Raw genomic sequence first — 25,647 nt, 5'->3', positions numbered from 1 at the left:
CGGGGGGCAGGGTGGGCCCCAGCAAGTCCTTTCTTAATTACTCACAGTGTCACCTTAGACAGACTAAGGTCCTCATGCTCCTTTAAGCTTCACGTTGCTCACCTCCATAGTTGCTCACCTTCCATACCTTGATGAGAATTATTAGAATGATCTCAGCGCTTAGCAAACAGTAGGAACTCCATATGTGGGCCTTCCCTTTGCAGCCAAAGTTTAGCCTGAAGTGAGCGGTCGACAAGCAAACAGGACAGAGGCAGCTTTTTCTGGACTATGTGAGAGCCACAGCAGTGTCACCAAGGCAACTGTCTAGGGCTCAGGGTACAGGTTTCTCTGTAAAGTAAGCAAAGGCTAGGTGAGGACAGCCTCCCTCACAAGAGTTTCTGGCTTTGGGAAATGCTGGCCCCACAGGGCTCCAGTGAGCCAGTTTTGAGTCAGGAGGGACAGCTTGTGACTTCCCAGGAGGGGAAGACCGAGGGGCCTGAAAGATGCCACCTGAAGAGAAGCCCAGGGGACAGGATGCCTTCGTCGAGAGCCTGGGCTCAGGGCTAAGAGAGGCAGTGCTGCTGACCCTTTGGCCTTGGCTCAAGAATGGCAACGACACCTTGTTAGTGGCCGTTTTCCATGGGTGGGGGAAAAGCAGGGTGCTCCCTCAGCAGGTCCTCACCCTGGCCCAGAGGTGCTGGGATTATAACGTGGGACAGAGGCGACCTAGATCAACTTTGGAGCCACTGCGGCTCTTCTGCAGAGGAGGGCTGCTAGCCAGGGTCGGTTCTCCCGTGGAATCACTATCAGTTCTTGCTGCAGAACACAGATGGGTGCACACTCTCTAAAGGATGGAGATATGTTCAGATCAATATGGACTGTCTCGATTTAAAATGTTATCTATTCACGGGAGGGGAAAATTCCCACGACAAGTCAAAACAACAGTGATCCTGTTGGTAGTGGGGAAATTGTGATTTTTCTGTTTCTTTCCCAAGAATGAACATGTTACTTAGAAAAATCTACAGACTGAGTGGACAGGGGAGGGGTGGAGGGAACAGCGTCTTACTGCTCCTCCAAAGTAGAACGTGAGGGGCCTCAGATCAGCTAGGAAGAACCTGAGGCCACCTGGCTGAGTGGGCGGGTGCCTACCAAGCCCCTGGACCTTTGGGGCTTGACTGACTCAGAAATCTGGATTGGGGAAAGTTTACTCTCCGTGCTGTTCCTATGTCCTATAATTATTCCCCTTATTTTCTTGGCACTTTTTAAAAAAGCTTTCCATTATTAGCAACTGGGCCAAGGAGACTCAAAAGAAAAGAGAGGGTGCATCTCTCCTTAGGCTGGAGTTTGAAAAATGCAACAGCCTGCCCCGCCGGCTGGGTTTGGTGGCAGTAGCAGGAACCAAACGGAGAGAACTCCAAAAGCAAGTGAAATGAACCACAGAGAAAGGTTGGGGTCATTTGTGTAATTAAGCTTTACTTCCTTGGAGACCTTCCTCTTAGAGGTTTTTTTTTGTTTGTTTGTTTGTTTTAAATCAAACCTGGAGGGCTCTGGGTTTTATGGAGAAGCTGTTTTCATGTCCCTTTACAGGTGGGTCCCACCACTGATGTCCAGCTGGGGTAACCAGGGGGGCAGCACCCCTAGCCCCAACCCAGGAGGCTCACGGGCACCGCCTGCCTCCGTCTGTCCACACGTGGCTTTTATCTCTGCGAGCGCGAAAGCATCTCCTCCGCTCCAACAGGTCCTGGACGTTGCAGCATGGACCTCGACACGCTCGTGGGGCAGGCGGACCTCCAGGCTCAGGGCTTGGGAGAGATGAGTTCCGACAGAGACTCCTGTGCAGCCCTGACACCCTCTCTGCAGAAACGGATCGACTAAGTTGCCTGAGCTGAGGATCAGCTCTGAACCCAGTGTGAATTCCACTCACGCCCTCGAAGCCAAGACTTTGCTCTTTGGGAACCCTGTGGTGGCAGGGTGGGGAGATCAAGGACCCTTGTTCATATGTGCTCAGTCAAAGCCACCTGCTGCCAAGGGACAAGGTGGCAGCTTGCGGCGCTGGCAGCAGAGCATTCCAGTGACGTTTACCTGGTAACTGCCAGGACCCTGCAGGCCGAGATGAAGGGTGTGTCATAGGAAGGGATCTGAGATGTCCCGTTCTCTGCAGGAAAAAGGGTGCCGGGATCTCCCGGCACCAGGCAAGACGGCCGCAGCAGGAATCCACGTGAGAGGCCCTCAGAGGATGAGAAACGCTGGCCACCACCCCCACCCAAGAGGTTTTCCAGGAAGACAGGAGAACTTTCCATTCATACGAAAGCACAGACACGAATCTTTGAAAGGTAGTACCGTTTTATTTAGTGTTGTAGGAAACTTTAGGTTATTTCTTAAAAACGAAAACCAAAGAAATTCAAAATTCCCAAAGTCGCAAAGCAGGAAACCATAATTCTGTAATCCAGAAACGCTGGGCGATCCTTCAAGTGGCAAGAGAGGACATCAGTTTGTAGCTCACATAGTAGGTGTGGGGAGGCCAGGAGGGGAGGCTGGTGTGGACGCTAGGAGTTAAAGTTCTCCATTTAAGGCAATTAACCTTTTGGCCCTGACGGATCATTCATCAGTCAGTCTAAACAAAGGAAAAAGGTTGATTGGGAGAAAGGACCCAGGGAGGGAAGATGGTGCATCCTTTAACATTAAATTGCCTCTCTACAGTGTGTGGCTAAGTGTCATGGGCCTTCCATGCCCTCTCTGGCCTCGATCTCCCACCCTTGGTAAAGCCAGAAAGCACGCACCTGCATCTCATTTCCTGCAGGCAGGGCATTTCATCCCACCATCAACACCACTCGGGGTCCACAGCCCTTCAGCATGGCAAGGGGCAAACTCCCTCCTCTTCCCTTCCCCTACCTTGACGAGGTTAACATGCTGGAATAAAAGACAAGGGCAGGAATGGGCCCAGTGGCTCACGCCTGTAATCCTAGCACTCTGGGAGGCCGAGGTGAGAGGATCCTTTGAGCTCAGGAGTTCAAGACCAGCCTGAGCAAGAGCGAGACCCTGTCTCTACTAAAAAAAAAAAAAAAAAAAAAAAAAAAAAAAAGGAAGAAATTAGCTGGACAAGTAAAAACATATAGAAAAATCTAGCCGGGCATGGTGGCGCGTGCCTGTAGTCCCAGCTACTCGGGAGGCTGAGGCAGGAGGATCTCTTGAGCCCAGGAGTTTGAGCTAGGCTGACGCCACGGCACTCACTCTAGCCTGGGCAACAGAGTGGGACTGTGTCTTGGAAAAAAAAAAAAGGCGAGAGCAGGACACCAGCCACGGTCCAAGGAAGGAGATTATATGAAACAACGGGACAGAGGACTGGCGTGTTTCAGGACGCTGGCCTCCGGCTGCAGTTCACTGGTATTTAACCTGATGCTCCCCTCCAGTCCTGACGGCTCTTTCTGGAGGCAGCCAGGCAAGGCCAAGAAAAGAACTGCCCCAGCTTCTCCAGACCACAGCCCCTCCCTGGCTGTGAGTTCACTGTGCCCTCTGACGCCACCAGCTGGCGGAGCCCCAGGGCTCCAATTCGCCACCTTCTGCTAGTGGCTCAGAGCAGCTAAAGCTTCTAGACAACCACCCCGCAAAGCTGAGTCCTGAAGGACAACAGGTATTCACTGAACGGCCTCCAGGTTATCTACCTTGTGAGATGCAGGAATGCTATAAACTGGATTTTTTCCCAGCAGTGGCAGAAGCCAGTCACACCCTTGAAGCCAATTGTCCTTCATTCTCCAGAGTTTCCAAGTGGCATTTCAGAGCACAGGAATTCACTGCTCCAGGAGGAGGAGCTCCCTCCCACACCCTGAGTCACACGCCCCAGGTCCTAGCAGCAGATAGCCCCAAATCAGCCATCCTCGCAAACAGCGCAGGTCTCCGGGCCAGCTCTCCAAGGGAAGAGAGACCATTCCGTGCACACCTGCCCTACCCGCCCCCCTTGCCCCGCACACTTGGGTTATCACAGTAAAAATGCATTCATATCAAGTAAAAAATAATGCGGAACAAATACACGCATGTGCATTTCTAGAATTCAAGTGAATATACGGGTTTTTTTTATAAGTTTGTAAATAAATTTCATAGCACTACAAAAATACAAGTCGTCTGAGAAGTTTACAGTGGTCCCCAGTATCGTAGGAGGAGGAATTAAATAAAATAAAATAGCTGTAGATAATTAAAAGCTAATTAGATAAATCAAGTTACAGTATCATCCTTCAGATTAAAGTGCTCCAAAATGACCAATGTTGCAGCAGACAGGAGCCTGAGAAGGGATCCTGCTGCCGGTAATCTTGCCTCTTACCCTCAATATAACAAGAACACACACAGAAGACAGTCCCAATTTAATCACTGCTATCATCTCAACCCCTGCCCAGGCCATGGGCCTGTGACAGTCTTCCCCTAGGAGAGAGCACGAGATTTGCTAAGATTCTATCACAGCCAGGAGGAAAAAATGAGCAATGCAGAAATATTCCAGTTCCAATATTAGGTGAGTAACAATGAATTTACCCGAAGAATCTGAACTGGTGGTTTCAGTTAAGAAGGGGTCAAGTACCCTAGTTTAAAAAGTATATGTCTATTAATCTGGTTTTGAAAATACAGCACTGCAAAAAATATCATCTTCTTGCTCCTCACAATTTTATAACAAGGAGGTAAAATGCCTGTGAGTGTATTCGTGAAGGAAAAGGAAAAAGAAACAACAGTTTAGAGGCCGAGGCATTTCTTCTTTCTATTGGCTTTTAAGTTTGATTAACTGCACTGAGCCCCTCACTGCAACTCCCCCAGTATCCCAGAAGTAACTTGGGTTTCCTTTTGGGCAGGGGCAGGAGGTATTCGAAGGACAGACACAGGGACACAGCTGAAGCCCTTCGTGGCCCAAGACTGTGGGTCTCTGTCCCCTGCACAAGGAAGGGGCTTCTTCAGCTTGAGGACCTGGTGGACCCTGTCTCTCCCCAGGAAGTGTTGCCAAGGAAACCAGCCGAGCAAAGGCACAGGGGGAGAGGAGGGTGGCCAAAGGAATCCCACTGACAAACGTCACTCTGTACCAGGTGGCAGTGGGTGCCGGGGTCACCAACCCCGATCAAGGCACGAACAGGCAAGTCAAGCCAGCAGGAACCCTGCTGCCACCAAGGGAGGGACTCTGACCAACTCCCATCACAGAGTAAAGAGTAATTCTCCTAATTCCTGTGTTGTGCTTTTCCTGTCTCCAGCAGAATGGCCCCACAGGTCTAAAGGGCACATTTTAAGGCTCGAGAATAGAAGTTCACACGTTTAGAAAAAAGGCAGCTTGCTCGACATCTAGAAGGCACGCCCAGAGGCTTTCCCTAAATGCCTCTGTTCCCATCAAAAAAAAAAAAATAAGACTCAAGTCTGAGAACCTGGGTAGGTTTATATGGTATCAAAATTTAGCATCTGCAGCCAGAAGCACACCTGAGCTACTCAAAAGCCAAGAAAGGATGCGTAACACAGCACCGACTGCAGGGTCCTCTTCTCATTTCACCCGAAGCTTTGATGACCAGAGGATATGCATTGAAAAAAAGTCTCCACAAGAAGGAAAGAAAGCCCTAGTGTTAAAACGCATTAATACCTCCTTGTGCCACCCAGTCTGGGGCTCAGGGTCAGACCCGATGACCACATCTCTGGTGGGCATGAAACATCTACAAACCCAGGTAAAGGCACAGCGGCGTTTAAAAGTTACAGGCGTGGGAACACACAGCGGAAGATTCACTGTAATCATTAACCTGGCTTCAGTGGGTGGAGTTGACTCTGGCCAGATAACTCGCGGGGGAGCCGGCGACCCGGAGCCCGGCAGGTTGGTCGGCTCTCGACCTCGGGAGCGGGCGGAAACAAACCCACAGAAAGCACGCCTGTTTTGCTCCTCCGGCGATTTACATCTTCCCCGCTTTTTTGCCGACCTGGCCCGGGACGCGGAGGATGTTGGGCGTCTCCTCCATGACCCTGACCAGCAGGTTGTCGATGTAGTCCTCCAGCTCCCGCACCTGCAGCTCCTTCCTGCCGATGGTCTCCTTCTGCTTCAGGACCAGCTGGACGAGCTCGTCGCGGGTCAGCTGCGCGTAGGCAAAAGCAGGGTCTGAGGGGCTGTACTTCTGCACGGGGGACACGGAGGAGGGGGAGATGTCACCGAATGGGCACAGAAATCTACTATCTAAAACAGACGCAATGGCCGGGTGCGGTGGCTCACGCCTGTAGTCCTGGCGCTCTGGGAGGCCGAGGCGGGAGGACTGCTCAAGGTCAGGGGTTCGAAACCAGCCTGAGCAAGAGCAAGACCTCTGTCTCTACTATAAATAGAAAGAAATTAATTGGCTAATGAATATATAGAGAAAAAACTAGCCGGGCATGGTGCTGCATGTGCCTGTAGTCCCAGCTACTCGGGAGGCTGAGGCAGGAGGATCGCTTGAACCCAGGAGATTGTGGTTGCTGTGAGCTAGGCTGACGCCACGGCACTCACTCTAGCCTGGGCGACAAAGCGAGACTCTGTCTCAAAAAAAAAAATAAAATAAACCCCAAAAGAACAAAATGTTACTTGTGATCTGGGTCTCTTGGGAATACATTTTCAATTTAGAGTGAAAAGAGTCTGCTGACTCAAGTTTTCTGTAAAGGGCCAGAGAATAAATATTTTAGATGTTGCAGGATACCTATGGCCTTTATTGCAAGTTCCTCTTTGGCTTTTTTTGCTTTTGTTTTCTGTTTTATGAGCACTTAAAGATGTATTAATAAAAAGCATACATGGCTCACGGGCTGGGGGGGGCGGGGGGGGCTCTGGACTTGACTCCAGGTTTGGGGTTTTAAGAAACATCATCATGGGGCTGGGCGCGGTGGCTCACTCCTGTAACCCTGGCATTCTGGGAGGCTGAGGCGGGAGGATCGCTCAAGGTCAGGAGTTCGAGACCAGCCTGAGCCAAGAGCGAGACCCCGTCTCTATTAAAAATAGAAGAATTAGCCAGGTATGATGGCACATGCCTGTTGTCCCAGCTACTAGGGAGGCTGAGGCAGGAGGATCGCTTGAGCCCAGGCAAATGCAGAGAGTTATGATGATGCCACTGCACTCTAGAAGGGGCGACAGAGTAAGACTCTGTCACTAAAAAAAAAAGCCATCATGGGAGGACTCAGTCCTCCAAATGAGCATTTGCTCGTTTGGGTACACTAGGAGCTTGCACGACCAAACCCCAGCGCAGAGTTGGAGACGGGCCCCAAACCAGAAGGGGCCCATGACAGAACCCAGCACCCAGCACGAGGTTGCTAACGAGGGCCCTCTTTGCAGTGCCGCAGGTCGCTGCTCACCCCGACCACATGCTGCTGATCAAGCCGCACCCACAGGGATTGGTGATTAGCCGACGCAGTGGCCAGAGGCCCCACCTGAAGTTATTTCATACTCGCAAAATATGCAGAGTCTACCCCAAGAGCAACCCGTCTTCACCCTCAGCCATCTAGTCGCACCCTCTGGGCGCACGGCAGCCTGTGCCCTGCACGGTCGCTGGGCTTCCCCGGAGCCTATAATCCGGGACGCCTGGAGCCCAACTGCAAGCCCGAGAGGCCTGAGCCACAAGGAAACACAAGATAAAGATTAAACAGAAAGTAACATGTTGTGCAAGTCTCCATTAAGGGAGACAAAAGTGACTTTTCCTGAAATCTGTGGCTCAGGAGGATTTATAAATTTAAAGACACAAGACGGAGAGGATTTTTGCCTGCAGAACTGCGAGGCAGTTAACAGTTTCGCTGCCCTGGGGGTCTATGGTTTCTCGGTCTGCAGGAAGGCCGAGAGACTGCCCCCTCCAACCGCAGCCAAGGCAAGAGCAGAACCAACTCCCACCCTTCCACGACACGACTGAAGCCCCGGCAGTCTCGAAAAAGAAGAGAAAAGGACTTTGAAATCAGAAGAGCCTGGTTATGTGATGATTTGAAAATTACAACACACATTCCAGAGCGTTACAAAAGGTGAGCACTGGCCACAGAGAACATACTAATGCAAGCAAGAACAGCGGCCACTGTCGCATACTTCCTACCAGGATTTTCACCCTGGATTTTGCTTTTTACGTGGGTGTGACAATGATCACGTACACGCAAATGTGTGCCCAACTCTTTCCATATAATGTTAACAGATGATTTTTGGATCTAGTTGGCTGTACTATTTAAAAACAGAAGCATTAAAAACCACCTTGGTAAATAGTAACCTCCCAGTTATAAATCGTATAAAGGACGGAGACCCTAAAACAATAACCAAAGGGGGGAAAGATCGTTGTAGTAATGATCCAGCTAGCTTTTCATAACTTTAGGTATGCAATTTCTTCCCCTAACCTCTCTCTTATTTTGCAGTATTCCAAAGCATAGTTATTTTCATAAACACTGGCTTATGCCTTGGCACAAAGCATCAATTATGTGGCAGGCCAACAGCAGTCTCCAGGAAGCTCAGCACACTCACTCGGAATGTTTGCTAGGTATGCCGGGACCCAGGGCTTGGCCGCGGCAGGCAGAGGGACTGCATGCAGCAGGGCTTCCGAGCCATGAGCAAAACGAGCGGCGGGCGCCTTTGTTTTGAGGCAAGTTATTCTCTTAATCGGGGCCAGGAGAGAGTAGCCCCTGACTAAATGAGCTTGGAAGAGTAAAAATAAAAGTAGGAGCAAGGGTCTTGCCAACTTCCTGAAAACAAGGTGCCTGTTTCTCTTTGAAGCTCTGCTGCATTCCACAATAAATGGGAGAGGAGAAGGGAGGCTGCTAAATGACCCTCATTTTTCATTACTGGTCCCCTTTGTGCTGTTCTTTTGCCCCACTATGCTGGGGAATATCATTAACTCTAGGGAGATAAGTGCTGTCTCTTCTACGTGCAGCACCCACACAGAAGCCGGGCAAGCTGGTCAAGGTGAGAGCACATTTTCAGGCGAGGGCTAACATGTAGTAGGTACACAGTTCTGGCTGAGGCTGGGAATTGTGAGGCCGATGCTTACCACCTGCCCTGTCAGCACGTCCTGCAAGAGAAGACAGGGCAGGTCTGCTGGAGGGTGCCAGCTTGTCTTCAGCAGTAATCAGTTATGATTACTTGGCCTCTTTTGTCCAAAACTCAGACCTCCAGCTTCCAGTGAGTCTTCATCCCCGTTCCTAGCAGTAGAGATACAATGAAGCCTGAGGGAGTAACTGCCACCTGGCACTTAGAGAAACACTTTCGGCCACGGACAATGGATCACAACTGTAGTCCCAGCTACTGCAGGGGCAGGGGCTGAGACAGGGGAATTGCTCGAGGCCAGGGGTTCAAGGCTGTAGTGCGCTATGATCATGCCACTGCACTCCAGCCTGGGCAACATAGCAAGACCCCATCTCCCCCACCAAAAAAGCAACAACAACAACAAAACTATTTGATATCTTGGAGTCCACGGGACTGTAAAATCTATAGCTGAGTGAAACTTTAGCTGCCCTGACTAAAATAAAAATAATGTTTACTTCTACAGACTGCAGTTCCCAGGAGTCAGTTCCTCTGCACACATTTGAAATATAATACATCCCTGCCACTACGGGTCACCAGTGCCTCCGTAAATCATTCTCTTCCAGTCCCCACGACAATGAGTCCAAGACCAGGGATTTACAGCAAGGCCATATTCTAGATCTTTCTGATTTTAGACCCAGAAAGGGCAAGGTGAAGACACTCCCAGGCAGAGATCATCTGGAAGGCTGGTTTTGCTTTTGAGGGGAGGAGTGTTTTTTTTTTAAAGTTAGCCCATGCTTTTTTAAAGAGAAGAGACCCTCTAAACCAGCAATACTCTCCCCAGAAATTTAGCTTAAGGACACCATCTAAAAGAAAGAAGAGAAAAAGTTCTATGCAGGAAACTGTTGACTGCAGTGTTAATTCGTATTTAAAACCGGAAAACAACCTCAACAGCCAATAACAGGGGAATGGTTAAGTAAATACTGGTATGACGGTTCCAAAGACTTAAAATAGCAACATGCAAAAATGCTTATGATATACTGTTGTGTGGAAAAGAGAATTTAAGATTATTTCCATACATGTGAAGGAGCTGAAAAAAATTATCATTTTGCAGCCATCATACTCACTGATGGATATGAAAGCCTGTTAGTAAAAGTTTGATGAAGAATAGGACATTCACATGGTCTGAAATGAATTCCCCACAAATGTTTTTTTTTTCAATTGTAAAGGGATAAAACAGCAACCTTGCCATGGAGAACCTGGCAGATGCCACTTAATCATCAGTTACTGCTGTCCCTGGTGGGACGATCTGACACTCTTTAGATGAAGCACGGAGAACACGTTATTTGCACAGTTTAATTCCTGCCGAGAATGAGTAACGTCAACCAAAGCACGAGGAGAAATCAAGACAGGCCCTAACTGAGGAAGAGTCTACAAAACAACTGATCTTAAACTCTTAAAAAGTGTCAAGGTCTTGAAAGATTAAAAAAAAAAAACCACAATGCTAAGGAACTAGTCCAGAGCAAAGGGGAATACAGAGACAAGACGACCAAACGCAGTGGAGGGACCCTGGACTGGGAAACAAAATCTCCAAAAAACTAAAAAGACACTAGAGTGGGACAACTGGGGAAATTGAAATATGGACCACGGCTGAGAAAACAGCGTTACATTCATGTTAAATTCCCTGATTTTGATTGAATGTCCTGATTCTTAGGAATTATATACTTTTTACCCCTTAACCTATTTAGGGGTAAAAGAAGCACGAGGCATACAACTTACTTCCAAGTGGTTTGGAAAGAAGAATGGCGCACGGCCCCGTGCAGGCACAGCCGGAGGAAGGGTGGGGCGTGAGGGTGGCACGGCAAACCCGGCCGAATGTGGACAACTGGACAGTCGGGAGGAAGGGTTCACAGGAGCTCTTTGTACTGTTCTTGCTACTTTTTTTAATGTTTGAAATCATTTCAAACTAAAGTTCCTGAAAAAGTATATCTGTGCAATGATTACAACTGTAAGAATTTTATATTCTTGCCAAAAGATAAGAAAGGAAACATGGGGAAGAAGAAAACATCTGACCTGAAGGGGCCCAGAGTGTGGGTGGCGTTTTTTCTTCTCACTAAAATGAAGTGCCAACGTCGATCATGTTGCCCGAGACACACAAAAAAATTCAACAATAACCAAATAACTATAAGGGGGGAAAGTGATTATCCAATGGGATGCCCCGAGGGCTTCCAAAGGTGACCCAGAGACACCAGACTTATGATTAAGTAAGTCTTGGCACTGCCTGCCGCCCAGGGGGATGGACACAAGGGTGTCTTTAGACGGGTGCTCTGAAGCTCCCCAACTACCACGGCACCTTCCCGGAAGACCTACCTTCATCATGGCTTCGTTGATCATGTTCTCACTGATAATGGTGGCAGTTCCCAAGCTGGAGTTAGCAATCTTGGTGGCCGTTGTGTTCATGGGCTTCACAGGATGAGGTCTAAAGAGAAGGGGGAGAGGATCCTTAGACACTTCTGTAAGGAAGGGCAAGACCAAGAGACTGCCCCTCTCAAAGATGGCAGCCAGCGAGCTAGATAGACGAGGGGCAGAATGGTCCACGCCGCTGTTCACATCTCCGGTGTCTCAGTTCCTGTGCAAACGGAGGCAGTCGGGGCCAGGCAGCCACAGGCAAGCCAGCAACGCACGTCCCTGGCCAGGTGTCCTGATGTTCTCAGGGGACCCTCAGTCTTGTTATGAGTATCAGGAGAACCTTAAAGGCAGTCTCTTATTGTTGGGGGCAGCTAGAGCCTAGGACTCCACACGGTGGAGCTCCCCACAGAGCTCTGTGTCACCGGAGCAAAGAAAAGAGTTCAGAACGAACTTGCCGGGTGCACGCTGGGCACTGCTTGAAGGAAGTTCTCAACACCGCTAGACCCTGCCACCCACTGTCATCACGTGAGGCTGTTAAGATACTGGTCACCCACACCTCTGCAACGTGTGAGCTCCAAATGTGACCCTGCTCAGAACGATTCCTGAGCTGTCTTTGAGGACTGCTGCTCTGATCTTGCTAGGGACGCGGCAGTGTCTGGAGTCACTCCCCCCAGGAGGGACGGCCCCCGCCGGCACGACAGGCGGGCTGCAACACCAGGACATCTGTGCCAGCAGAAAGCCAAAACCCCTGCAGGCAACGGGCTGGGGGGACACGGCTCACACTCACAAAGGCGATCTCCCCGTCTCTCACCTGTGCTTGGCCGGCCCGGGGCCAGCGCCCGGCTGAGCTGAGACTGGATGTGTCTCTGAGGGTGAGACCCAGGCCTGGAGGAGTGGCTTCCTCTTGCCAAAATGTTCACCTTTCCCCGCCGAGCCCTCTGCTGTTGCTTTTTTTTGAGATTCTGCTGCACTGGCGTGCTGGGTGTCAGAATGTGGAGAGCCGGGGACAGAGAGCGTGGAGAGAAAGGGCTCAGAGAGGGAGGGGCTGGGGAGGGGAGAGGCCAGGGACGTGCCAGGACGCTGACTAAGACTCCCGCTTCCCTTCGGGTTTTCTCCCTCGCCACCGCCGGGGCCTGGCAGCTGTGCCTCCGAACTGGGGCTCTGGCCAAGGTGTGGCTTCTGGATTCCTAAAGCCGCGGCCTGTCCCGAAGGGGCTGCCACGGACGCTCCGGGCGCTTTCGGCCTGAAGTCCCTGGGCGGGCTCTCTGCAGGCGCCCGCCCGCCCGCCCCCACGCCGGTGCTCCAGGACGCAGTGGCCACCTTTGCCGTCTGTCTGTCCTCTTCCACCTGGTCTATTCTTTCATCATCCGATGCGACCTCGGGGATGGAAGGAAGGGTCAAGTTCAGGTCAGCCGTGGTGGGAAATGGAACATCAGGGGCCGACCGGAGGTCCCCCAGGGGGTCAGACAGCAGCCCTTCGTGGTCACTGGCTTTGCTCTGGCGCTGGGCCGGCAGGGCATCCTCTGCCCACACCCTGAAGGGCAGGGTGTCCCCCGCTGGGCTCTCGGGGCCCTGGGAGAGGCGCTCCTCGCGGGAGGGGCGGAGGGCAGGACCCGCCGGGGGCCCGGGTGCGGCGGCAGTGGGTTCCCCCTCGGTGTCTTCTGTGCGGGAATCTCCAGCAGGCTCCCCGCCGGATGCGGTTCCAGCGGCTGTCCCCGCAGCAGCAGCAGCCAGCTCCTGGGGACAGCCCTCGCCCTCTTCTGTGCCCCCAGCGGGCCTCGCCACCTCCTCTTCGTCCAGGAGCTGCTCGGAGAACGACACGTGCTTCTTGGTTTTCTTTCGGCCCTCCCTGGCGTTCAGGTCCGCTCTCTCTGCAGACTTGCCCATCCCGGAGTCAAACCAGGGGGCCGCCTCTCCCGCGTGAAGAGGGGGCACGGCGGCTGCCGTAACTGAAGCAGTCGCCCCACCGTCCCCAGCTTCGTTCCCCACCCAAGGCCCGGGCAGGGGGGGCCTCCCAGCCGGGCCCGCCACTCTGCCACCGCCCCGTGGAAGGACAGACGCCTCTTCTTCCCGGGCCTCTTCAGGTGGGGAGTGGTCTCGTTCTGTGCGCGGGGGCCTCAGAAGCCCTTCTTGTCGCCCCGTTTTAGGCTGCTCCCGAAGAGGCTCCTCGGATCCGCCCCTGCTGCTGCTCTCCGTGCCTGTCTCTGGGGGCGTCCGGGGCGGAACGGGCGGCTGTCCCCAAAGTGACCCCAGGGCAGAAGAAACGGCATTCTTCGGGGCTGGTGCTAAATTCTCCTTCTGCAACTCTGCCCCAAGGAGCGGGGGCGGCTCTCCAGACCTGGCCGGGCCCTTGTCTGCGGGAGGCCAGCTCTCGACCGGAGTGGACGTGGCAATGGGCGCTGCTATGGGGGAGGAGAGAGAGGAGGCGGCAGAAGGACTCTCAGAGGACCGTGCCTCTGAACCACGCTCCGAATCAGAGGGGACAGGTGCCCGGCCAGAACCAGAGCGGGAAGCAGGAAGAGGAGGAGGAGAGTGAGGGTGAGGAGGGGGCCTGGCTGTGGGCTGGGGCTCTGGAGACACGTCCAGTCTGCAAAAACGACAAAATAAAATCTGCGGGTCAGTTGCAGACGCATGCGGGAGACTAAAAACATGCAAAAATAAACCCGTTTGAAAGGGAGAGCTGTTTTTTTTTTTGTTTGTTTGTTTTTTTATACATTTGGGGCAGTACTTTAAGAAGTTAATGAAGGAATATCAATACTTAACCTACGAAAGGGACACTTTCATCCCCGAGCACATCTGCCACACAAAGGCCCGTTGCAATAGAGAGGAAGAGACCCGGGCTATGCAACCGCCTACAGTTTTTCGTGTTGACTGACACAAAACCCTAGCATTTGACTACCTCGGGACAAAAAGCACCTAGAGAGTTGAAAGCAATAAAAGATGTAAAGCAACAGGCACAGATGTTTAAGAGGAACAGGCTGTGTGTGTGTGTGTGTGTGTGTGTGTGTGTGTGTGTGTGTGTGTGTATCAGAACAAAGCAAGCAGAATCTCCAAAAAAAAGCCTCTCAAAAGTCTGTCCCGCCCCGGACCACAGAAATACTGTGTGAGTCACTCGATCAGCGAAGCCCCCAAGGCTCACACGGGCTCTTGCAGGGCAAGAGTGACCACGCAGGGGACTGTCCACAGGCACCCTTGAGAGTGGACTGAGGGTCTCTCACGCCAGCAACCCGGTGCCAAAGTACGAGGAGGAAAGATAGCACCGGCCTCACAGGGAAATGTGTGATAAGAACTTAGCGAACACGGGCTGTGCCCTACACCAGAACTCAAGCTTGCAGCTCTCAGGACCTGCTCCACGCCGGCCGCTGCATTCCACCGCGATCGGATCAGCTAGTCCAGACGGACAGACCGTGGCCTGGGGCTGGGAAACATCCCTGCGGTCTGCACAGGGCAGGCCAGGCTGGCGGGAGGGGCTGGCTAAATAACGAGGTAGCCCGCAAACCTTTGGCGCACACAGGTACCGTCGTGGAGCCAGCAAGAAGGGGGCCTTGCTGAGCGCCACGCGCAGTGGGGTGGGAAGGCTGCGTGGCAGGGCCGGGGACTCACCGGGGTTTGACAGCTCTGGTCTGGGGAGCCCTTGCCGCGGGGACAGGTGGTTTTGGCTCAGACCTGGACTCCGGGTCGGCTTCCGGTTCTGTGATCTGTACATCTTCAAAGGGGTTCAGGGAGTCACCCCGTCCGGAGACAACGGCCATGGTGTCTTTCTCGGCTCTTCTCCCACGGTCCTCGCTGGCCTCCGTGAGCGAGCCTCCCCTCTCCTTCCCCAGGCCACCAGGGGGGCTTTCGCCGCCGCCGTCGGCGCTGCCCTTAGCCACGTCCTTCTTCCCTGTCACCAGGGAAAGCAAAGAGGACTTCTTGTTCTCCGGCTTCTTGCTCTCTCTGGCGGCCTCCGGGTTCGCCAGGGCTGTGTTTTCCCTGGTGTCTTTGCCGGCCGGCCGGTAGGCTGGCAGAGACAGGGACTTCAGAGCGTCCTTGGCGGGGGACCCGGACAGCCGCCTGTCAGGAGGCACTTCGACTCCTTCCCCAGGCTCCTTCCAAGACTGGACGGCCAGGTTTTCCACGGATGAGAACAGATGCTTCTTCCTGAAGGCCTGCGGGGACGGGGAGGGGGACAGGCTGCTGTCCTTGGTCTCGCTCTTGGCTTCCGGCTGCTCCAGGTAGACGTGGTTCCCGTTGATGCACACGCTAGAGCGGGAAAGCACGTCGCTCTTAGACCGGAGGCCGCCGAGAAAGGAGAGGCCCTCCTTCTTGGGGAGGGTGAAGCCCACCGGGTTGGGCTGCTTCAGATCCGTGCTCGCCGTTCTCTTGTGAGCCGCGGCTGTGGGAAGGGACACAGAGAACGGAAAGAGGACAAGTTAAGCGAGCAGTCTGCTATGCGGAGGGAGGGCACCTGTCGACACGTTTTTGGCTGTCACAGTTGGGCGTGGAGGGTGCGACTGGCATGTAGCATCCTGTACAGCTCACGGCACGGCACCCACAGCAGAGGATTCTCTGGCCCAAACCGTCCGCAGTACCGATTGGGAAACCCGACGTTAAACCAGTGAAAAGGGCGTCACTCTTGGGAGAGTGGCAGAATCTGGCCAATAGGAGGGACTCAGTCATTCAAACTGAAGTTCAAAACACACAATTAATTCAGAGTCCGAGGACTTACACTCTGGGCTTTCATTAGGGATGTGCCCCAGGAGAGAGAAGTATATCAGAGGAGCTCAATAACTATCTGATGAATTAGTGAAAAATCAGAATAGGTTCCATGATTTTATCCTTAAAAAAAAAAAAAACCCAAAAAACAACAATTAAAAAAAAAAACAGACCAGGGCCAAGCGTAGTGGCTCACGCCTGTAATTCTAGCTCTCTGGGAGGCCGAGGTGGCGGATTGCTCAAGGTCAGGAGTTCAAAACCAGCCTGAGCAAGAGCGAGACCCCGTCTCTACTATAAATAGAAAGAAATTAATTGGCCAACTAATATATATAGAAAAAATTAGCCAGGCATGGTGGTGCATGCCTGTAGTCCCAGCAACTCGGGAGGCTGAGGCAGGAGGATTGCTGGAGCCCAGGAGTTTGAGGTTGCTGTGAGCTAGGCTGACGCCACGGCACTCACTCTAGGCTGGGCAACAAAGTGAGACTCTGTCTCAAAAAAAAAAAAAAAAAAAAACAGACCAGGCATGGTGGCTCATGTAATCCCAGCATTTTGGGAGGCAGAGGCGGGAGTATCATCTAGGCCAGCATGAGCAACATAGCAAGACCCCAGCTCTAAAAAAATTTTTTTTAAAAAATTGGCCAGGCACAGTGGCTCACACCTGTAGTCCCAGCTACTCAGGAGGCTGAGGCAGGAGGATAGCTTGAGCCCAGGAGCTTGAGGTTGCAGTGAGCTATGATGATGCCACCTGCACTCCAGCCTGGGTGACAGAGTGAGATCGTGTCCTTAAAAAAAAACAAACAAACAAAATAAAACAAAAAAACCTGGATGCACTCATGGGACTCATCCTGTTAGCTCCAAAAGCTTGAGCTTCTGCACGTCAGTTACGGGGCCAGACATTCTGGACGGGGAACGACACATTCTTAGCGACCTTCAGAAGGCTCAGAAACAGAGGGGCCCCCACCACGCTCGTTTCAAGTCACTGAGATGCTGGGTCAAAAGCCTTCCTCTTCCGACCTGTTTCTCCTCCCTCCGCACGTGTCTGGGAGGAGGACGAAGGTCCCCGGGGAAGGCGGCAGGCACTCACCGTCCGAGGCGGAGGAGGAGGACTCATCCTCCTCTTCTTCCTCGTCGCCCCACCGGGACGGGAAGTCCCCGGGGCGCAGCAGCACTCTGCCTGAACCTGAAGTCGGCAGGACGGACATGGACTGGGAGAGTGGCGTCTTCTGCAAGTTAGACTTGGAGAACAAGGTCTTGATCTTCGACTTCTTCTTCCTGTCCCTGGAGGGGGACTCGTCGTCGCTGTCCACAGACGGAGCCGCCGTGGCGGGCACGATGGCCGACACGGTGTCGGACGGGCCGTCCTTGTTCCGCCCCTTGAGCTTGTCCTTCAGTTTCCCGAACGGGTTCCGGGACTTGTCCTTCATGGACAGGTCGAACATGCTGGCGGTCATGTTGTTCCTCATGAACTGGATGTCGACCTCGATCTCCCCCCGCTCCTTGTCCTTCTTCCCCGGCTTGGACCTCAGGGGGTACCACCTGGAAGGGACGAGGGCATGGAACGCGTCCCAGTCCCCGCGCCAGCCTGGCCCTCCCCTCCGCCCCTCCCCGCCAGCACCAGCCTCCTACACAGACGCTTTCTCTTTGGGGAGAGGCGGGAGGGTCCTGGGTACAGGGCGGAATACTGTACTTTTATTTTTGAGAAGAGGACCATTTCTAAAAATAAATAAAAAAAAATAAAATAAACCATTCCTTGAAATCACTTCCAGTGACTGACACTTTCCTTCGATGGGGCGCAAATGCAAAGATCACACACACAAACAGCCGAGGAGGCAGCGGGCAGGTGGGTATGTAAATCGCAGAGAAAAACCAAGAGTTTGTATTAAGGAACAGTTCCTGCCAGGGAGTAAGGGAACATACATGACACGGGTTTTTTGTTTTTTTTTAAAAAAGAGTGAAATAAGTCAGTCTGGAAATGACAAATACTATATGATTCCACTGATGTGGGGTACCTGGGATGCTCAGGTTCATCGAGGAAGAGAAGAGTGGTGGCTGTCAGGGGCTGGAGGACGGAGGGGCAGGGGAGCTGACGTTTGGCGGGCACACACTGAAGTTGGGGACGATCCACGGTGGCGAGGGACGTACAGCAATGTGAATGCATTTAACGCCACTTGGACGGTTAAAAATGACTGTAAAATTATTTGCAGTTATCGTTCAACTAAAATTTAAGATGGCAAATTTTATGTTGTTTACCGCAACAAAAATAGAGAAATTAGGCCGGGGACGGTGGCTCACGCCTGTAATCCTAGCACTCTGGGAGGCCGAGGTGGGAGGATTTCTCGAGGTCAGGAGTTCAAAACCACCCTGAGCAATAGCGAGACCCCGTCTCTACTATAAATAGAAATTAACTGGCCAACTAATATATATAGAAAAAATTAGCCGGGCATGGTGGCACATGCCTGTAGTCCCAGCTACTTGGGAGGCTGAGGCAGGAGGATCGCTTGAGCCCAGGAGTTTGAGGTTGCTGTGAGCTAGGCTGACGCCACGGCACTCACTCTAGCCAGGGCAACAGAGTGAGACTCTGTCTCAAAAAAAAAAAAAAAATAGAGAAATTGGAAAGGGGGTATTCTTCTCTGTCTTAATACTCAGAAAAAGGAACATACAAATATTATTCAAGTATTCCACACAATCCTTTGCAAACGATTTCGAGACATGGCAAATAACATCATACTAGTGCGACTCCACTGACTGACAAACTCCAGAGAAAGGAAAGCACCCCCCTTGGCAATCACTTTCCACCCGGCAGTCCTACACCGCTGTGGGACCACGGGGGAACTGCGAGAATGCGACCCCATTAGTAGCACGACCAAATGCCTCCAGACACCTGGTCTACTGAGAGCCGTCCCCAGGGTCGCCCTGGCAAACTGAGAACTCTCACTCAGATGCTCTTTTCGGTGACCTATTTAAGAGCTGAGGGCCGAGGGCTTGAAGGAAATGATGGTTTTGTCCAAAAGAGCACCACTTCCTCTCCCGGTCAGCCACAGCCGGGGCTTGCTCCCAGGGCAGGGCAGGCCCCTGCCCCCACGTCTTGGCTCGCTCTGCACTTGCAGGAAAGGGGTCAAGGGAAGGAGAAACCCAACACCTGAGCAGCACCTGCCTCGGGCCTGGCCTGGCGTTGTACACACCAGGAAACATCCTCATTCCAGCCACTCAAGGAAGACGTGCGGCAGACAGCGTACTCATTTTACAGAGAGAGGAGGAAACCGAAGTTCACCATCTCGGTTATCTGTGCGAGGTCTTGCAATTGTTCTGGAGTACAGCTAGGGTTCTCAATGAGCTCTGCATTTCCCCAAAGCTCCTGTTCTTTCTCCCACAACAGGATTCCTGCTTTAAACTCTCTCCTGATTCATCTTTGACAGGCTGTCTTTTGTGACACAGAGAAAGGAGGACTCTAATTTAAGCTCTTTTAGAGGAAAGTTTAAGCTTCTGACTTAAATGTGCAGGCCACCCACAGACTGCAATCCTTGTACTTCGGGAGGCCCAGGAGGCAGGACTGCCTAAGGCCAGGAGTTTGAAACCAACCTGAGGAAAACAGAGAGACCCTCATCTCTACAAAAATTAAAATGTAGCCGGGCGTGGTGGTGCGTTCCCGTAGTCCCGGCTACTCAGGAGGTTGACACAGGAGGATCACTTGAACCCGGGAGTTTGAGATTGCAGTGAGCTAGGATGACGCCACTGCATTTTAGCCCGGGTGACCGAGTAAGACCCTGTCTCAAAACTACATAAATAAATAAATAAATATCCAAAGATAAAAGGAGAAAGGAAGAAAACCACCACCGCTTGCCATCAATCACAAATCACAAGACTGAACTGAAAGTTCAGTATACAAAATCATCAAGAAGGATTTAAAACGGATTACCAAAATATAGCCAAGATCTGGTAAAATTATGTGAGCTACAGTTTTGGACCTTTAGGAGAAATCTGTTATGGTGTGTAAAACCCAAATCCACGGGCGGGGGAGGGGGACTGATGTGATGGGAGATGCAAGTCTCTACACAGGACTCCCCATCCATCCCCAGGCTGGTATCTTTCCAATACATTTCCCAGGACCAGCCTGGAATAGTATGCATATTTGTCACTTAGAGGTTGAGAGGATTATTTGTATTTTTCTCTTCTGACAGTCACGTGGTAAATGGTAGCCTTGGTGACGAAGGGTGTTTGGCTTCTGTAAATACCAACTGGAGGCACCTGAAAAGGAGAAGTTGCTAAAGGCTCAATGCAGAGGCTCAGATGACCACAGGGCAGGGAGAGAACCCAACCCCACCTCCTGCCCCAGGCAGAGTGACCCCTCAGCCCAAGGCTTCCCCCCAGCTCTTCCACTTAGCTGCTTCTGTCAGCCCTCCCCAGAGATGCAAAGACATCACAGACCTTCAAAGAAAGCCACCTGACAACTCCAGGGCCAGCCCTCCCTTTCCAAAAGTATCAGTGACGTTTTGGTTCCCATTTCCTGGTGTTTTTATGAGCAAAGCTACAACCAACTCCAGAACACTCCCTGGGGACCGATTATTATTACCCGACACTCAGTTCCGATCCCCAAGCATGAAAGTGGGATTTGTTCTAGAAACTTCCAACACCATTAGGGGGTGCAAACAAAAACTTCCCCAACAGTTCTTGATGTTTATTTCACAAGCAAACCTAAAACCGACCCCAGGAAGTCAAGAACGGCCACGGGGGCTATTTAAGGATGTGAAAACCAGACTGAGTATCTCAGGCAGGTAAGCAGCCAGCCAATGTTCAGAATTTTAAAAAAATCTATGCTGGATTATTAAAGTTGCAAAGGAAACCAGGAATTGTTTCTTCTACTACTATCAATATTATCCTTAGATTCAAAAACAGTTTAATGGATATTTGACCCAACCATAATTTGATAAGATGAGTAAAAGCCACAGTCCATGAATGCCTTGTCCTAAGAAATCCCAAACCAGGACACAGGCCAGGCGTGGTGGCTCACGCTTATAATCTTAGTGCTCTGGGAGGCTGAGGAGGGAAGGTGATTGACGTCAGGAGTTTGAGATCAGCCTGAGCAAGAGCCAGACCCTGTCTCTACTAAAAATGGAAAAATTAGCTGGGTGTGGTAGGGCGTGCCCGTAGTCCCAGCTACTCAGGAGGCTGAGGCAGGAGGATCATTTGAGCCCACAAGTTTGAGGTTGCTGTGCGCTAGAATGACATCATGGCATTCTAGCCTGGGCAACAGAGTAAGACTCTTGTCTCAAAAAAGCAAAAAAATAAAATAAAATAAAATACCAAGACACAACTGTAGGTTTTAACATTTAAGATCCATTCAGTTTCTATGTATTTCTGTCCACTTTTTTTTCAAGTTCATTTAATTCCTGCACCTCCCAGAAGCTGTTCATAAATAATAAAGTCCCAGGCCACGGCATGGCATGAGGTGGAGGTGTGGGTGTGTTCCGGCATTACCTTTCGCACGGCCCAGAACGCTGCTATTATCTCAGAAATCAGGGTTGGGTCCATTTTGCTAGTCCAAAGGGCAGAGTACAGAAAGAATGCCATAATCTCAGTGTAGCAAGTTTATCTTAAGCCTGTATTCTGAAAAAAATCCTGCAGTCTATTAAAAAAAAAAAATCAAGTGATCCTTTCTATAAGTAAATAATTTTTTTTGCTTATAAATAAAACTTGGTCCTGTAAGAATTAAAGGGATCTTTGAATATGTAGAAAGTGACAGAAAACTTCTATAAACTGTATCGCTCTCTCTCTCTTTTTTGTTTTTTAAGGGTCTTACTCTGTCACTCAGGCTGGAGTGCAGTGGCCCAATCAAACCTCACTACTGCCTTGAATTCCTGGGTTCAAGTGAATCCTCCTACTTCAGCCTCCCAAGTAACTGGGACTATAGGTGCGGCCACCCCATCCAGCTAAGTTTTCTTCTTTTTTTCTGTCGTAGAAAAGGGGTCTCGAATTCCTGGCCCCGAGCAATCCTCCCACCTCAGCCTCCCAAAGTGCTGGAATTATAGGCATGAGCCACCACACCCAGCCTAAACTATATTTTTAAGTAATAACAAGCATAGGGTAAAAATTCAAATCATACAAAACGGTACAGAATGAAACATTCCGTCTTCCTCCAACCCCTGACCCCATGCTCCCCCCGCCCTCCTCCCAGAGGTAACCACTGTTACCTGTTGTGTGCACCCTCCCAAGTGGTGGTCCGGGCAGATACAAGCAAACATGCACAGTGGCCAAACAGGCAACCCTGCTGGGGTTTTTTTTTTTTTTTTTTTTTTTTTTGGTCAAACATAAGACAACAGCTAAAAATATACAAAAAGTCACTTACGTCTTTTACACTTCCTAAAAGATGTCTTAGGAAGAGAAATAGGGGACTATGAAAGAAGAATGGGCTAGGTGAGAAAGACGCACGACGAGTCCCCGTCTGCATGACCGAGCAGGGGCAGGACGCTGGCTCGACTAGGGAGGCAGGTGTCTGGATCCACACTGTGAAACGTCCTCGGCTTTTTTTTTTTCCTTTCTTTTTTTAATATGTTTATTTTTAACTTTTTTTTCTTTTTTTTTTTTCTTTTGCAGTTCCTGTAGTTTGAAGTCCCGGGCTTTTAACAGTCTTTCGGGAGCAGCTAAAACCATCCAACAACCATGCCCCCTTCTCGGCGCTGGCTTGCCTCAGAGCGGACAGCTGGTCTCTCAAACACAAGGCCAGCTGATCCCCGGGGCCTGCGGCTGGAATGCGGTGGAATGTGGGGTGCAGGGCGGAGCCGCTCCTGCTGTTGGGGAAATAAAGGCCTCCGGTGGCCCGTCCCTGCAGACGGGACCACGCTGGTAAAGCGCTGACTGGTATGTCTCAAAAGTAATCTTTCTGTAGCTGAGACAAACATCCTTTTCCTTTGCAACACCCCGGAGGGCAGGCATGCACAGAGGAATGATGGCTCCAAAGATTCAGTTCCAATATTTTCACATGCCAGGCACCGGAGTTACAGAGATAAAGAGGCCCTGAGCCGCTCGCCCTCCTGTGGGGCCGAGGGCAGGCTCCTGCTGAAATATACGATTTCATCACGAATAAGGACTTGCACGCGAATAAGGTTCTCAGCTAATTTAAGCCCCAAGGGGCTGTAGGAACCGGCTACCCAGGAGCCGCTCGGCAAACGCATCCCTGCATCGGACACAGGCTAAGGGGGACCACTGGCCACCCATGTGACTTCCCCATTTCAGATGGACCGGTGTTAATTTCAAGGGACGGCTGTCTCTGCGGTGAAGTTTGGACTCCAGGGTCAGCGTGGGCTGTCTACTTCCCTCACCACGCACATCTCAACCCTGACTTGGAGCGTGAGTCACGGCCACATGGACCAAGCATCGTGACACAGGGGATGATGGCCTCAGCTGAGGAAAGAAGCAGGAAGGACAGAACCACTGTCCTGGCCTAGCTAGCATTGGACAGAAGACGCGTTCAGTCTTTCTTAGATGAAGAAATTTTAAAAGCGGCTCAGGAATTCCCCAGGGAATAAAGATAAGGCCGAAAATTGTGTGATTTAGCAGCTGATGAGATCTAAAAAGGTTCTGAAAGGGAGTGATTTCGTAGGGGTGGAATATCTGGTCCCTTCTCCTGGAGGCCTAGAAGCGATGCCTAGCCAACAGAGACAGGGATGTTTACGACCTATAAAACACTTGTGATGTGTACCTTACGGAAGCTATGCGGCCTAACAAGTTTTGTTATGGAACAAGGTAGCTGGTCATTGTCGCCTAACTCTGAATACAGAATCACACACCCGCCGACCTTGCCTCCTTATAGACCTTCCCCTCTGCCGGCCCTCGGCTACTTGGAAGAACTCCTCCCGGTAAATCATGAGAGCAGGCAAGGGTTCGGGCTAGTTTTTTTTCGCCCGAATCCCTGAAACAGCCATGCAGCGGCACTGGAAGGCTATTTGCAGCCAGCAAACCGGTGAATGGCACGGTAGAAAGGAGAGACAGAAAAGACAGGTTGAAAATGCTTCCGTGGCCCTTTCTAGATTATAATTTGCTCTACAGAAATTCTCTTAGAAACGAATCAAAACGTGTTACAGGAAACAAAATTTTAAATACATATTTTTTAAAAAAGGGACTCAATCTCATGTTCATCTATTACCTCTTCACAAATTTTCTTGAAGTCTTTTTTCCTGTGCATTTTAACGATTAGTAGCTGAGAGACTTTTAGGCGAGATGTTTAACCTCTCTGTGGTGGGTCAGGCTCCTCCTCTGAAATTGGGTTAAGAGCACCCACCTCAGAAGGATGCTGTGAAGATTAAATGGCTTAATATAGATACAGTGCTTAGAACAGTCCCTGGCCATGAACCTTAACTATAATCACTGCTTGGTTGTAACCAGTGTGCACATGCAATTTTATCTGTAGCGCATTATACATTATCGCCTTGCAATCTTCATAGCCATCATTTTTAATGGCTACCTGATATTCTGTTAAGTAGGTATACAGCACATTTATCTACCCATTCAGATGGTTCTCAAAGGTAATCTAAGATATTAACATCTCTTGCTGACTATGTTACGAAGTACCCAAACTTATCCATCACATCTAAATAACAATGATCTGCATTTAAACAGAGTAGTAAAGACTTCCAAAATTGGTTTGTATAACACAATTTCCAAAATGAAAAAATTATGTAAGAATTTTAAAAATACCATGATTAGCCGGGCGCGGTGGCTCACGCCTGTAATCCTAGCACTCTGGGAGGCCGAGACGGGCAGATTGCTCGAGGTCAGGAGCTCGAAACCAGCCTGAGCAAGAGCGAGACCCCTGTCTCTACTATAAATAGAAAGAAATTAATTGGCCAACTAATATATATATAGAAAAAATGAGCTGGGCATGGTGGCACATGCCTGTAGTCCCAGCTACTCGGGAGGCTGAGGCAGGAGGATCGCTTGAGCCCAGGAGTTTGAGGTTGCTGTGAGCTAGGCTGATGCCACGGCACTCACTCTAGCCTGGGCAACAAAGCGAGACTCTGTCTCAAAAAAAAATAAAAAATAAAAAAAATAATAAAATAAAATACCGTGATTAGCGTACATTTTCTGTAACTTGTTGAGAAATGTAAGGATCCTCCTAGATCTCCTCTGGGTCTCTACACAGGGGGGACAGACAAGAAACAGAGGGCTCCCAGACTCTCAGAGACATGCCAAGTTGGCATGACTTACTCAAGTATTTGAATCAAGACACGCTTTCTAAGTGGAAAGCAATACTAAATTTCTTGCAGGTAAAGACTAAAGGAAATCCTGAGCATCAGTATTTTAAGAGTCTCTAAAAATTAGAAAAATTAATGCATTTTTTAAACATGGAAGTTGACCACTCCCACCAGCGGCTTACCAATCCTTTACAAAGCTTGGCCGTATCTCAAAAAGCCACACGTGTTAATATCCCATTATCTATCTCACCGCTTGCCCAAATGTAAAATGCCACTGCTGCATTTTATTTGGTCTGTCAAAGAACAGTGTCTCGAGGCAACCATGGGGTCCTCACACAAGGAGACTTTAAGGGTGGAAAAAGAAAATGCAATAAATAGTTTGGTTCAACATCCCTTGGCCAGGACAAAAGAAAACAAGCAAACTTCAGC

The 25,647-nt window shown here is 50.7% G+C and overlaps 1 protein-coding gene across 2 annotated transcripts in view; it reads right to left on the bottom strand.

The window, feature by feature from the left end:
* Positions 1-2,304: 2,304 nt before the first annotated feature.
* Positions 2,305-25,647, bottom strand: part of RAB11FIP1 (RAB11 family interacting protein 1) — a 30,279-nt gene continuing 6,936 nt past the window's right edge. The window contains exons 2-6 of one of the 2 annotated variants that reach the window (XM_020282678.2): positions 17,115-17,566; positions 14,939-15,710; positions 12,147-13,922; positions 11,297-11,405; positions 2,305-6,098 (exon numbers count right to left, since the gene is read on the bottom strand). In XM_020282678.2, the coding sequence (XP_020138267.2) occupies positions 5,880-6,098; positions 11,297-11,405; positions 12,147-13,922; positions 14,939-15,710; positions 17,115-17,566 (3,328 nt within the window). In that variant the 3' untranslated portion in view covers positions 2,305-5,879. The remainder of the gene's footprint in view (positions 6,099-11,296; positions 11,406-12,146; positions 13,923-14,938; positions 15,711-17,114; positions 17,567-25,647) is intronic. The other variant, XM_020282680.2, reaches the window with a different exon arrangement.

The sequence above is a fragment of the Microcebus murinus genome, chromosome 24 (assembly GCF_040939455.1).
Source record: "Microcebus murinus isolate Inina chromosome 24, M.murinus_Inina_mat1.0, whole genome shotgun sequence".
NCBI classification, from domain to species: Eukaryota; Metazoa; Chordata; class Mammalia; order Primates; family Cheirogaleidae; genus Microcebus; species Microcebus murinus.
The sequence above is the reverse complement of the archived record's forward strand: the minus strand, read 5'-3'. Positions and strand labels throughout refer to the sequence as shown.